At 48.0% G+C, this 15,536-nt stretch overlaps 1 protein-coding gene across 1 annotated transcript in view; it reads right to left on the bottom strand.

The window, feature by feature from the left end:
- Nucleotides 1-800: 800 nt before the first annotated feature.
- Nucleotides 801-15,536, bottom strand: part of LOC147022300 (uncharacterized) — a 115,097-nt gene continuing 100,361 nt past the window's right edge. The window contains exon 4 of the mRNA XM_085893032.1: nucleotides 801-3,078. Coding sequence (XP_085749158.1) covers nucleotides 2,884-3,078 — 195 coding nt within the window. The 3' untranslated portion in view covers nucleotides 801-2,883. The remainder of the gene's footprint in view (nucleotides 3,079-15,536) is intronic.

Genomic DNA, 15,536 nt, shown 5'->3' with positions numbered 1-15,536 from the left:
CAGCTGCTTGGCCATGGAAACCCATTTCATGAAACTCTCAACGAACAATGCTTGTGCTGACATTGCTTCCAGTCAGCTTGGATCTCGGTAGTGAATGTTGCAACTGACCACAAACGATTTTTCCACGCGATGCACTTCAGCACTCAGCCGTCCTGTTCGGTCAGCTTTTGTGGCCTACCACTTTGCGGCTGAGCTGTTGTTGCTACAAGACATTTCTGCTTCACAATAACAGCACTTACAGTTGATCGGGGAAGCTCTAGCATGGCAGAAATTTGAGTAGCTGACTTGTTGGTTTTGCTGGCTTCGCCGCCGGCTTCATCAGATACAAATCGGCAACTATGTGTCTGATGAAGCTGGCTCCAAAGCTGGTGAAATGTTGCCTAAGAGTGGGTTTACTCCTGCTTTTTGCTCAAATTAGAGGAGTTGATCTAGTTTTTTTACTTTTGGTTGGAAGCACCTACTTTTTAAAAAAATGTGTAAACCCAATCGCCCCAATCTTCGACAACATATATATATATATATATATATATATATATATATATATATATATATATATATATATATATATATATATATATATATATATATATATATATATATATGTCTATATTTGAATTCAATATTGAATGTGGGATTCTATATTGAATGTGGGAATGAATATATTTGAATGTGGTCTATATTGAATATATATATATATATATATATATATATATATATATATATATATATATATATATATATATATATATATATATATATATATATATATATTTCCAATGGAGCAGAAGTTTTTTTTTTTTTCAAGACACTATTTTTATTCACCACCAACAAAACTACAGTGTCGTGGCCTTGGCATAAATTTCAAGGGAAGAAAAAGTCACTATATTGTCTCCTGCCAAAGGGGCATGACTTTACTCGGTCTCCAAAATGCCGTGGACCATTCTGCATCCCCTCTGTCCTCACCCGTGCATGGGATTATATGTCAGACAAAAAAGATCTTTGACTGTTATTTCACGTGGAGCAGAAGTTTTTTTGTGTTTTCTTAAAGACACTATATTTGTATTCATCACCAACAAAACTGCAGTGTAGTGGCCTTGGCATAAATTCCAATTGAAGGAAAAGCAAGCAGCAAACACATGAGATTATAATGTATAAAGTGCCCTATATCTGTGTGCTTTGTGTCTGTGGAACCATCATGGTATGATCTATACATGAAGCAAATAATATAAAATGGTGATCACCCAGTGAGTGCGCATAATGTGTAAATGCGTGCACAGCACACGGCGACAGCAAAAAACATCAAAAAATCTCGACCTATCTCATCAGCTCGTTCCATTGTCCAAATCTCTGCATCTCCAAGGTAACAGCAATAGGTATACACAACTGAGGGCACGTGGATGGATTTGTCTGAGGAAAATATAGCAATGTGCAAAATGATTATTACTACAAAAACACAAGACATGTAGCAATCAATGTAGCATATATATTATATATACATATATATATATATATATATATATATATATATATATATATATATATATATATGTGTGTGGCATAATTATGGAGATAACAAAATGTATCGGAAAGAGGGGTATAAGGTGGTCTTTTTCTTATATTCGTTTTTCTTCATTTTTGCAACTATCGTTACTTATTATCCTTCCGCCTTTATTTCCGTCTCTTCCTGCCCCTGAGTTTTCCAAAAATGTCTCGTATCTAAACCATAAACTGATATAGGTGTATTCAGTCTGCACATTTAGTAAAGCAAAAGGAGTATGCTTGTTTCATTTTTCTCTGCCATTGTCTTCGAGCATAATATACCCTGCCTTGTCAGTGTAGTGCCGGTGTATCTGCAATAAGCCCTATAGAATTATGTTTCTTAATATTGCTTCACTCACGAGAAGGATTATAAGAGATATTCAAACATGTTATCTACAAAATATCACAGTCACCCAAAAACTGATAGATGCAGTCAAGCCGAGGTATTGGCTGCGCAACATTCGCTCGTGTCCTTGTGAGCATGGGATGCCACTTCGGTTTATGGCTAGCAATGGCAATCACACTCTCTAAGGTATGCTCGACCCTCCTGTTTTTGATATGACAAGGAAAGTTCAGATGTTTAGGTGTGTGTTTAAATGTCAGAACCTCAGGGGTGTGTGTGTGAGTGTGTGTGAGTGCGTGCGTGCGTGCATGCGTGTGTGTGCGCGCGCGTGCGCAAGTTTTGGCACACTTTGCTGCTGCAGACGGAAGCCCATAGTGGCGACATAGGGAAATAAGCACCAACCGCCATGACACCTTGAACTAAACCACGTGAGCTAGCCTGCCTACAGCAAGTACCGTCAGCCTTTCCAATATAACCTTACCCTCCCAACTTTCTCTTTCATTTTCTGATGCACACTCTTTCCACTTTTCATTGCTCACTGCTTCCCAATGGCTCCTAGAAATGTCTACGGAAAACATATCATAGGAGGAAAAAACGAGTGTGGTTAAGAGTGATGTACACCAAAGATAAAAGGGATGAAATTAAACAAGTAAACGTTGCAGGAGAGGATTAGGATTTTACAAAGAACAGCAATTTAAGTAAGAGTGCACAGGGTGTGATCACAGCAAATTTGCCAAATGTGGCATGTGCTAGAGGCAAATTGATTACGCTGTTACCTCAAATTAGTATTATTCAAAAATCATTACATTATTAATTGTCCTCTGCCATTGTCCTCACTGTCATCCTATCAACCGGCTTCAGCTGTGAAATGGATTGTGCTTGGAAAGCAGGTCCACCTTCACAACCTGGGAGGAAGGGGTGGTTCCAGAATAATGCCAAGGTTGATCACTCAGTCAAGGAGATTGAAGTTCGTGAGGAAGGCAACCGAAGTATCCATTTCACTAGCCCCTAGAGGTGCAAATAGGCACCACAATGACCAGCACGAGTGTACACAACGCTAACACCACAAGAACGATAAGCTTGCAGCGGCGTGAACGCCGGCGCCGCTCGCTTTTCCGCCGCATAAGCATGTGATAGGCCACCCCATCATCTTGCCATGTATCTGATTGGCGGGAGCGAGGCCACTCTTCGCCATGCTGAAAAGATGACAAGAAGAGAGAAATTTAGATGGATATAACATAGCAGGCAATACAATTCACAAAGGATCTATTTGCGACTTCAAAAATATTTGGGCATATCAACAAAACTATGAGAACCACAACGGGGAAAATGTAAATGCATAACCAACTCGAGGTGTGATATCCCCACGCTATTACAAAAAAAATAGGGGCAATACCCTTGGGTGCTCACCTGGTAGTGGCTGGATAAGATAACCAAGTAACCACTGGTAGGTATGGATGACCCACAAAATATGTAACGGGAAGAAAGTAAATACCTATTTTGGGGGGCAACCCCCCCCCACCCACTCCCCTTAGACCTACATGTTTATAAAGGCATGAACAAACTTTAGTACATCACGGGTGAGGAAGTTTGTCATCAAGTTTCATCGGAATTGTGTGTATAGTTTCTGAGAAGAAACAACATTTTCCATTCTGTAAAAAAGGGATATTTGGCTGATTGTTTTATCAGGTCTTGTGAGAATGTCTTTCGAATCCATCGTCACCTTTTATTTAAGTTTGATTGGTTTCCATGTCAACAAGTTCCCATCGCCTTGCATTTTATACAATATTGAATTCATTGTTTTAGTGGGGTAAATTCTTTAATTAATATCATTAATTAAACATATATTATTGATATATATTAAGAGATGGTATTAAGTAATGGAGGTATGTCGATAAAAATAAATTCATAAATAATATTTATAAAATACATCATAAATAAGCATTAAAATAATTTGTTGGTGGTTGCTGGGATGCGCAGTGCAGCATTTTAAAATCGGTTATTAATGACAGTTTGAATATTTGAATAACAGTTTGAGTCGACAGTTAGATGGAGGAGCTGTGTAATGGAAATATCTATGAGGTAAAGTGTTTATCGCTTAATATATTATCATGTCAAGTGGTTTACGATTAAAGTTATTAATATATCGTAGTACTTTAAATAAAATTATCAATTAAAAAAACCAATGTCACCCGTAGGGTGACCCGTATCTTGCCAAAAGGTGACCACGTGTGACTTCTTTAAGGTCACACTGAGGTGAACAGAGCTGCTATCCACCAGGAGCGACTCCTTGAGGAATATCTGCCTACGAGAGATTCCGATGAGAATCGTTCTACAGAGTAACCATGAAAAATATGCTTTTGCCTCATAACGTCACCAAATGACGTCATAATGTCTCAAGCTTGACATATCTAGAAAGCACTCATCGAGGTGTTCAATGTGAGCTACTACACGGTATGGTTCCTAAAACTTGAAAATTTGACCTTGGGGCCAAATATGTTTGACCTGAGGCGCTAACCATGAAGGTCAAGGCCAATCACCACCAAAAATTAATCAGCTGAGCGCCAGACCATGAACTATATTCCCATGAAGTTTGAAGACGATCCGATCAAAATTACTCAAAAAATAAGGGTTTCGTCGACTCCCCTGATTTGCACCAAAGTGACCTTGACCTTTGACCTTGACCTTCAAAATTTTATGCGCTGAAAGGGACCTCTATAGGCCTCTGATATGCGAAGTTACAAAAATTTCCAATGACAACTGTGTTCTGCAGAGTGATTTATATGTGATTACAGACCAAAAAAACAAAAAAAAACAAACAACAACAAAAAAAACATATGAAGGTCAAAGCCAATCACCACCAAAAATTAATCAGCTGAGCGCCAGACCATGAACTATATTCCCATGAAGTTTGAAGACGATCCGATCAAAATTACTCAAAAAATAAGGGTTTCGTTGACTCTCCTGATTTGCGCCAAAGTGACCTTGACCTTTGACCTTCAAAATTTTATGCGCTGAAAGGGACCTCTATAGGCCTCTGATATGCGAAGATACAAAAATTTCCAATGACAACTGTGTTCTGCAGAGTGATTTATACGTGATTACAGACCAAAAAAAAAAAAAAAACAACAACAAAAAAAAACATATGAAGGTCAAGGCCAATCGCCACCAAAAATTAATCAGATGAGCGCCAGACCATGAACTATATTCCCATGAAGTGTGAAGACGATCCGATCAAAATTACTCAAAAAATAAGGGTTTCGTCGACTCCCCTGATTTGCGACAGTGACCTTGACCTTTGACCTTGACCTTCAAAATTTTGTGCACTGAAAGGGACCTCTATAGGCCTCTGATATGCGAAGTTACAAAAATTTCCGATAACTGTGCTCTACAGAATTTTTTATACGTGATTACAGACAAACAAAAAAATAAAAGTAAAAAAAAAAAATAAAAAACATACAAGCTGACTTACATATCTTGCAAAACTTCGTTTTGGCAAGATAATAAGTTTGAAAGAGGATATTGCATTGCTGTGTTCACTGACTGAACCTCTCCAAACAACTTTTAGGTTGTGGGTCCATTGATGTTGTGTAATCTACTGAGGTGGACCTGCCGCCGGGGTTGCGGATCTGCTGTTTGGAGAGGTTCTGGGCTGAAAAGATCCAAACATCGATGAAAAATGTTGCCCAGCTGATAATCCGGGCAGTTGGGATATCAGTAAATTGCTTATCAGTTCAGGTTATAACTTCAAATAAAATAGTGTTTGGTGGTACTTACCAGTACATAATATGTTTGTGTGTTTATATATGTGTGTTTGTGTGTATATGTGTATTTGTGTTTGGATTAATGGGTTTATATATGAGGCGCCGCGAGGAGGACATTTTGGAGTTAATGCCATATAGCACTATTTTAACCCTTCCCCTATCATCTAAGCCTATCATCATCATATCATTAAAAAATGTCGCTTACATCACTCCTCCTCGCCAGGCCTCATATATATATATATATATATATATATATATATATATATATATATATATATATATATATATATATACACAAACATATACATACATTATGAGAATATAAGACCCGTCGTTTCACTGACAGAAATACCAATCTTTGCAGTGATGGCTAATCAATAGGGCAAGATGAAAAAGGATTCCTGGGAGTGCGGGGAGAACAAGCGTCACAAGTTGGTGTTTGCAATTTCGCAATGTGCCCATGTACCCATAAAAAGAAAAGTAAAAAACAATAATCACAAACCTTCCTGGGAGTTCCCTGAATCAACCGGAGTTGGATTTATTTCTATCCGTTAATCCGTTCTCAAGTTATAACACGACAGACAGCCAAACAGACATGCCAAAATACATACATACTGTTGTGGGCTGGGGGTCGGTGGCGAGAACGACCACTAGGTGGGGAAAGCTTGCGTCGTCTCCCACCAAACTCTCCAGAATTGTAGGCCGTTGCTCGGATAACTCCGCGAGCCAGCGGGTCTTTTAACCGACCGTGGTCACCGATATCTCAACTGCGTAGCGTAGGGTCTATTTGTCTCTAACCAATTGACCTAATTACCTACGCGATTTCGACTACCGGGGAAACCACGCCCTCGGCAGTTCTTGCTCGAACCGGGTCACTGTACCGACTGCAGTAGGGTTCCAACTACTGACTACCAACTCCGGTTCGGATGCAGCCGAGTGGAAACTGCCAAAGCCGTGTCGGCTGGAATGAACGGATTATCGGGGATAAAACCCCGCCTAAACTCAGATCCGAACCATGTTGGACCAATTCAAGAAGGGACAGAAACGGACTGGGAATATTTCTACACATGTTTATTTACAATAAAAATACAAAGAAAGGCAAGATTTAACGCGAATATGCAAGAAGGAATATTTACAATGAGCAAAAACATTTATTCAGATTGACTTACAAGACGGGCCGACACGCAGACACACACACAAAATGAAAAGAAACCCAGAGTCTTTATTGGAGCCTCGCAGAAGCGGAGAGAGACAAGCTGGGGGTCAGAGTTCGGTGGTGTACCTGACCGTTAGGAGGAAGGGCATGCTCCGCGATGCTGCACCTCACAAAGGTCAATGGTCCGGTCCCCAGTCGCACGTAGGGACTCGTGGTTCGTGGCGGAGCTCGGGTGGTGAACAATCGGGGCCACAGAGTGAGGTTAGGGTCGCTCTGTCCTTGCTTAAAACTCCTCGTAGCAGCCAACATGAAACTCCAGAACCCCGTACAGCCACCGTGAAACAAAACTGACTGCTTACAGCCACCGTAAAAGCAAACGCGACCTGTTACAGCCAACGTGAAAGCAAACTCGACCCGTTACAGCCAACGTGAAAGCAAACTTGACCGGACCCTATTTACAGAGAGTCTCGGAGATTTTATTGGCCTCTCTCCACGGGGAGGGGCCTTGGGCGAAAATGCACCTCGCTGTCCACCTCTGATTGGACAGGGTCTTCCGGCCCACCTTTCCCGGGCGGGGCCTCGGCCCCTGCCAGGAAACCCCAGTTACTCCTCCACGTAGCTTTGCTCTTGACGAATGCAGTGTCAGCGCCGCGAAGGTCATCGTACAAGAGTTACAACTTTCGTGGGAGCCGAGAACTGGAACCGCGAGACTCCCTCTCAGCAAGTCATGGTACGAGCAGCCAGCGGGTGGTGATGGAGCAAGATGGGTCGAAGGGGTCATGCAGATGGGATGGTTTATTAGATGTAATAACCTAACTAAAATACATCGTAATGCATGTGTTTAATTCTCCCACTAAACAAAACAAATATATATATATATATATATATATATATATATATATATATATATATATATATATATATATATATATATATATATATATATATATATATATATATATATATATATATATATATATTGTTGTGGTTACCAGATTCGCAAACCACCATTCAGGTCCCTTAGGTGAGGTATCTCGGTAAGTGCATGTGTAGTTAGGCCCAAACCCGTTGTCTAGTGGGAATACATGTCATTTATACGTGCTGCGACTCTTTAGGATAGCCGTTTTTCTTTTACTATCTTTATTTTGGACCAATCGCCATCATCACAACCACAACATCAACCACCGACCACAACCACCGCTTCACCACAACCGCCACGACCTTCACGCACACCTCGCCACCGTAGCATCGCCACCGTTCTTGCCCCGCTGTGGGTACCGGTGTTGGACTCATGCAGAACGCGCGTCGAACAGCGTGTACAAAATCACGGATTTTCTGCTTCAAAAACGGATCCAAAACGACACACGCCCACTTTTTGCCGTCCAATCGGTGAGCGAGGGGCGAATTGGCCCCGCCCCCAGGGCGATCGATATATGCAAATTTGTGGATCAAAAAGCCTTCACGCCCACTTTTTCTCGGGCCAATGGGGAGCGGGGTGAAAGGTCAAAGGGAGGGGGTCAAAGGCGAAGTTACGGGGGGATAAAAAGGACGGTGTTCGTCAGTCAAAGGAGTCGTAAAAGTCGGAGCGAAAGAGTCAGCAGAACGAGAACGAGGGGTCGGAGAGTCGCAAGAGAGAACGAGGGAGAGTCAGCAGAACGAGAACGGAGAGTCAAGAAGAGGAGAGTCGGAAGCAGAGGGTCAAGACTTCGCGGGCGGTGGAGCTGCTCGTCGTGTGCGTTGGAGTCGGAACGGAGGGGACGAGCTGTGGAAAGGCGGCGACACCGGACGAGGGGGGGCTCGCGTCGTGCAAGGAGCTGCGCGCCCGAGGGAGGCCGGCAGCGCGACCTGGCCGAGGTGGAGACGCTCGTCGCACATAATAAAGATCCTCTATACCCCGAGCATCAGCAACCCCCTCCTGTTTCCCCCCGCGCTGAGATAGTGCGACCAAGGGGGCCCCGTTCCCACCCCCCTGCCAGGCACTGTCCACGAGGCCCGCGGGTTGCGGGGCCATCGCCGCTCCGCGTCTCATCACCAGACGGGTAGGCCCGACCAGGTCTCGGCCCCAGGCCTACCTCATTCTTGAGGGTATTTTCTTTCCTTGGTTTTGGGTATGTGTTGTCGGCGCCGTCTGTGAAGTAGAATTGTATAAGTGTTGCCGTGTGCTCGGTAGTCGGAATTAGCTCTGCACTGTGTTTTCACTTTTATGTTTGCTTTTTGTGTAAATGGAATTGTGTTTTCTTTTTTGTGTGCATTTGGTGGAATTGTATTTGTGTGCTTTCCGTTCGTCGCGAATAAATGTGCTTTATTGTTGAACTGTTTCCCGCTTCGCTTCGTCTTTTTCCCCATTGAACCCCCATCTTGCTTCACGTAAAGGGTTGGTAGTGGGCTGAATACGCCCGATAATTAATCGAACCGTCGAGGTCGACGATAACACCGCTCGGTTATTCTGATAGTACGGAACGGGTCGCTTCAGTGGCCCGTGTCCGAAGTCGACCTGCGGCGAGGTGCGATCGCCCGGTCTACCCTCCGCGTGGGTACTTAGGTAGTTCGAATTTGGCGAGCAACCCTATCCCACGCGGGGGCTGATTGGCTCGATCGCGGTGAGACCGAAAGGTCCACCCGTGACTGGTTCGCGGCGTTAGTCCGAGAGGGTCACGACTGGATTGTCCGTCCGGTGGGCGACGTGCCGCGATTCGAGTTACGTGGCCGTCGCACGCCGGCGGGCGCGAAGACCGCAACACTGGTGTCAGGAGTGGGATACAAATTCATCGCCCTCCTCGCGGCACTGGTATCGGAGAACAGGAAAACGGGCTCTCCTGTCTCCGGCTAAATTTACGGGAATCGGTCCAGGGGTGAGAAGCGACCCCCGATTCCCTCCAAATTTCGAGCGAGCTAAATTAACCCTTCACGAGAAGCAAGATGGCGTCTCAAGGCGAGCGGGAGCCGGGGGTATAAGAAATGTATATGTGTAATAATGTAGAGTCCATGGCCCAGGATGGAATCCCCGAGCAGGAAATGTTGATTGTGCAGGAACACGGACTCGCCCAACTGAACCCAGGGCCCGAGGTGGGTGCGGCCGCGGCGTATGACACCTCCCCCCCCCCCTCTCCACCAAAACCCTTCCCCAACCCTTGCCGAAACTGCTCAGCTGAGTGCATCCAACATGGCCCAGCTATGCGCCATGCTGGCGGCAATGAACGAAAAGATGAATGCGAAAATGATCGAAAAAATGGATGCAAACACAAATGAAATGAAAAACGAAATGAAAGGCATGAACGAAAAGATGAATGCGAAAATGATCGAAAAAATGGATGCAAACACAAATGAAATGAAAAACGAAATGAAAGGCATGAACGAAAAGATGGATACAAATACAAATGAAGTGAAAACGACGATGGATGCGAATACACAGCAAATAAACGGAATGGAAGCAAACATGAAAGAAGAGATGAAAGAGCTACGGGGTGAGACGCAGAACATGGGCCGATGCCTGCAGGCGGGCATGAAGGCAGTGACCAGGGAGCTGGGAATGGCGACTCCACGTGTGGGAGCAAACGAGCTGGGTGGGGTGCAACGGCTGACAGGCCCGCGGTGGAGGCGGGTGAAAAAATAATTCGTGGAACGTGTTGGGCGAGGGTCGCGACGGTGACCAAGAGGGAAAAATTAAATGGGGAGACCAAAACGTGTGAGACGAGACACGAGGTGACGACAACAGAAATAATAGTTGAGACAAGGGAGGTAAAGGGTGAAGAGTTGGCAGAGACACGGGAGATGGGAACGATAGAGGGAAGACTACACGATGAAGACGGGGTAAGTGACGCGCACGCACACACGGAGGTAGTGGAGGACAATGGGGTTGAGCTCGCGGAGCGTGTTGGGACCCGGTGCGAGCACCTGGATGGCCTCCTCCAGGAACGAGGGGAGGGAGTATGCCCCCTTGAGGCGAGTCACGACCAGGTGAGTTCGGTCGTGCTTTGCGAGGTTGAGGGGACGAGTGCTGTGGACGGGTGCACGGAGAGCTTGGGGGGTGGAGAGGCCCCGGAGACCCTTGTGGGGACACAAATCCCCAGTGTGGTTGTCCCTGTGTGTGTGGTGCAAGGTGTGAGTGCGTCCCCGTGTGTGGAAGCGACCCCGTGTGTGAGTGGTGTGGTGGCGATGGTGCCAGAGTGCGTGCTTCCCAGCACGCCGGGTGTGGATGGGGCACCGTGTGTGAGTGAGGCCGTGTGTGTGAGTGAAACGGCCAGTATGAGTGAGGCACCACGTGTGAGTGGTGTGGTGGCGATGGTGCCGGAGTACGTGCTTCCCAGCACGCCGTGTGTGGATGAGGCACGGAGTGTGAGTGAGGCACCGCGGGTTAGTGCCCCCGCGTGTGTGGGTGAGGCACCGTGTGTGGAAGAGACCGCGTGTGTGAGTGTCGTCGTGTGTATGAGTGAGACACCGCGCGTGAGTGCCCCCGCGTGTGTAAGTAGTATGGTTTGTGTGAGTGGTGAGGCATCGTGCGTGAGTGAACGGCCGTGTGCAAGGTCGCTGGGTGCCAGGGAGACCGTGTGTGTGAGAGAGCGGTATGTGAGGGAGATGTCGGTTGGCATGCGGGAGCACGCAGCCGCGTCTCCCGGTGTGAGTTTGATGGAGTGGACTGTGTGCGTCGTAACACGCAGGTGTGCGTGGGTCGAATGGCGACGACGGCGACGTGAGAAGAAAGAAAGCCGAGTAGCGGCTGTAGTTGTTTCGAGGACCGTGTCGGGTTCACCCAGCAGTGAGCACGCGGTTCGTGCTGTGCAACGCACGAGACCACCACGTGCTCGCTTGCGAGAGTGAAGTCCCGGTCCGGAAACGCACGCGGTGGATTTGCCGATCCCGCGGACGGACAAGTTTAGGCAGGTAAATGGATTTGGACCGGACGGGTTCTCCACGCGATCGTGTGTGTTAAGCTCCAACGGGCAAAGCACATGTGTTCGCGTGGGGAACCCCTCGAGACGTGTGGCTTGTGTTTTTTTTTTATGCGCACGGTGACGTCATGGCTGCACGTGGGGTTGGAATCCGGCAGGAGGGGTATCTCTGCCGGATGGTCCCGTCCAAGGAGGGACGAGGAACACGTGCAGCTGCATGACGTCACGGGCAGGTGCAAAGTGCGCGAGCTCTGAGTTGCCGCGCAGGTGCTGGGCATGAAAAAAAAAAAAAAAGGGAAAAACAAGCCTCACTTTCGGGTGTACAGGATTCCTGGGCAAGGGGTGAAAGACCCCCTTACCCTGGGCACAGGATGGAAACTAGTTAGGGGGAAGGGTTAGCTTAGTTAGACCGACTTCATGGGGCAGGGGTAAGTCCTCATGGAGTCCGTGGAATGGATTAGTTAGAGGGATTGTAGCCAGATTTAGGTTGGGAAATAAAATGATTTATTTGATTTTGAGGACATGGACAGACTTGTGAATGTGTAGAGTTGACGTAGTTTAGCTACGTAGTGTTAAAAGGAACGTGCTGTAGTTTAAGGGACGACGTGGGAGCACGAGTTAGTTAGGGGATGTAGTTAGAAGGATGGCAGAGTTCAGTGGTGTGTGTGTTGAAGAGTTGTTGGTGAGTGAATTGGAAGCATGTGCTTGGTGAGTGAGAGGCCAGCGGGTCTGTGTGAGTGGAGCGAATGGGGAATGCATGGTGCGATGAGTGATTGGGGGGAGGAGTGACTCCCGCCCAAGGGACCCCGGGGTCAGTGTAGATTGAGTTAGCTGGGTTAGTCAAATTGAAAAATGGAGGTCGTTTTGTTGTTGGTGGGAAAGTAGGCTCGAGACCCATTTGGAGGGGTGCAGGAGCCCTGTTGACGGGCTTGGGAGCGTGGCTGCGAAAGGTGAGTATCGCTGAGTGGGTACCCCGGGCACCAGGCTAGTCGGCCGCGGTAGGCCATGGGCCCATGGGGGGCCGGGATAGAGTAGTGGGCACGGGTGCGCCTGCTTGGTGCGGGGGCCCGGGGCACCATTAGCTGCGTGGGCAGTGTAGTGGGCACGGGTGACCCTCGGAAAGGGGCCCGGGAGGCCGGCCTGCCACGTGTGCGTTTCAGGGGAGGTGCCATGGGGGGCACTCCCCGGTGTTAGGGAGCTGGTAGGCTCGGAGGCAGTGTAGTGCCCGGGGGTGCCATAGCGGGAGATTCGGCAGAGGGTCGTGCCTGCCAAAGGGAGCCACGTGTCCCAGCCAGGAGACCGTGTGAGGGCACGGAGAGAAAATTGGGGGGCGAGGCCCGAAATTGTGAGGACACCAACACAGGCGACGGGAATCTGGGTTGTTGGAACCAATAGTTTAAGCGAGAGGCGCTTGTTGAAAGCCCCGGGGTAGTTTAACAGTTAAATGGATAGGGTAGATTAGGAAGTGTACCCCTCCGCACCATCCATCCCCTCGCTCTCGTTGTGGGCCGCTGGACCCACTTGGTGTTAAGATCGCCGAACTCTGGGGAGGCCATTCTGAGGCTTCGTTGGGCCTCGACACAGGACGTTAGCTCTCCCTTATTCCCCTCCGGGAAGGGAACGTAGGGGTTGGGAGTAGGCTAGGTGACAGGATAGGTTAGCCGAACAAGGACGATAAAGGGGGTTAGGGGACGATTTATAGTGGGGAAGTAAGAAAAAAAAAAAAAAAAAAAAAACAACAAAAAAAGAAGTTGGGGCTAAATTGGGGTTTGACAAATTAAGGGAGTGGGTATGTACAGTGACAGGCAAAGGCGATAGGTTGGGAGGGAGACAGGTAGGTAGGTCCGAGCCCGCCTTCCAAGTGGCCAGCACCACCGCACTCCCTCCACCAACCTCCACTGAACGGCAAAGGCTGGCCAACTTCATCGGCTGGCCGTGTTTTTCTTCGAGGCAGAGGCTGGCCAGCTTCATCTGCAGCTGCTGTGCTGCGAGGCCTGTGCCGGCTGGATCGTCTGCCGGCTGGCTGTTTTTCTGCAAGGCCTGTGCCGGCCACTTCGTCTGCAGCTGTGGTACTTCAAGGCCTGTGCCGGCCAGTTCATCTGCGGGCTGTGTTTGCCTGCAGCGGCCTTCTTCTGCGGGCTGTGTTTGCCTGCTCACCTTTGCCATGCCATGCCCACTGCCCACGTTCACCAGCCCCGTTAAATTTTTGCTTTGCCCCCCCCCTGTTCATTTCCATGTGCGCCAGGATCAAGGCAACAGTTTGCAAGCTGCGAGAACTGCCCTGTTGGCAGCTACAACACGGGCCTGCAGTGGCGGCCCGTGCACCGTGTTTGTGTTCATGCATACATTCGTTGTGCTCATTGCGTGTGCCACTTGAGCTGGCATGGAGACTGCGTTTGTGCAGCCCAAGCACCGTTGTGGTTCACTGAGTTCAGTTCAAAAGGGAAGGCCTTGGACTGCGTGTGAGCAGCCAGCCACGTTCCCTGTCACCTGCATTGTTTGAGCCAGAGACTGCATGCGGGCAGCCTGGCTCCCTGCTAACTGCTTTCTTTTGCAGAGTTCAATGATCCTGGGCCATGGTTTAGTGTAAAATTTGTAAGTTAAGGTTAAGATGTACTGTAAATATGAGTGCGCCCCCGGCATGTCTGTCTAGCGCCGGCAATTTTATTTAAGTCGTCCGTGTGAGTGAGTTTGTTTAGGTAGTTACGCAGCCCTCAGGTTATTTATTTTGGGGACACGAATACCATGAATGTCGCACTCAGGGATCCGTAGGTAAAATGTACTAGGGGAAAACTACACATGATGGCACACGAAAATTTGACGACTCGGGACGAGTCTGTAAAAAGGGAAGGGGGTAGTGTTGTGGTTACCAGATTCGCAAACCACCATTCAGGTCCCTTAGGTGAGGTATCTCGGTAAGTGCATGTGTAGTTACGCCCAAACCCGTTGTCTAGTGGGAATACATGTCATTTATACGTGCTGCGACTCTTTAGGATAGCCGTTTTTCTTTTACTATCTTTATTTTGGACCAATCGCCATCATCACAACCACAACATCAACCACCGACCACAACCACCGCTTCACCACAACCGCCACGACCTTCACGCACACCTCGCCACCGTAGCATCGCCACCGTTCTTGCCCCGCTGTGGGTACCGGTGTTGGACTCATGCAGAACGCGCGTCGAACAGCGTGTACAAAATCACGGATTTTCTGCTTCAAAAACGGATCCAAAACGACACACGCCCACTTTTTGCCGTCCAATCGGTGAGCGAGGGGCGACTGGCCCCGCCCCCAGGGCGATCGATATATGCAAATTTGTGGATCAAAAAGCCTTCACGCCCACTTTTTCTCGGGCCAATGGGGAGCGGGGTGAAAGGTCAAAGGGAGGGGGTCAAAGGCGAAGTTACGGGGGGATAAAAAGGACGGTGTTCGTCAGTCAAAGGAGTCGTAAAAGTCGGAGCGAAAGAGTCAGCAGAACGAGAACGAGGGGTCGGAGAGTCGCAAGAGAGAACGAGGGAGAGTCAGCAGAACGAGAACGGAGAGTCAAGAAGAGGAGAGTCGGAAGCAGAGGGTCAAGACTTCGCGGGCGGTGGAGCTGCTCGTCGTGTGCGTTGGAGTCGGAACGGAGGGGACGAGCTGTGGAAAGGCGGCGACACCGGACGAGGGGGTGCTCGCGTCGTGCAAGGAGCTGCGCGCCCGAGGGAGGCCGGCAGCGCGACCTGGCCGAGGTGGAGACGCTCGTCGCACATAATAAAGATCCTCTATACCCCGAGCATCAGCAACCCCCTCCTGTTTCCCCCCCGCGCTGAGATAGTGCGACCAAGGGGGCCCCGTTCCCACCC

This window comes from Eptatretus burgeri, chromosome 8, assembly GCF_056783735.1.
Source record: "Eptatretus burgeri isolate ZD-2024b chromosome 8, Ebu_testis_v1, whole genome shotgun sequence".
In the NCBI taxonomy this organism is placed as follows: Eukaryota; Metazoa; Chordata; class Myxini; order Myxiniformes; family Myxinidae; genus Eptatretus; species Eptatretus burgeri.
The sequence above is the reverse complement of the archived record's forward strand: the minus strand, read 5'-3'. Positions and strand labels throughout refer to the sequence as shown.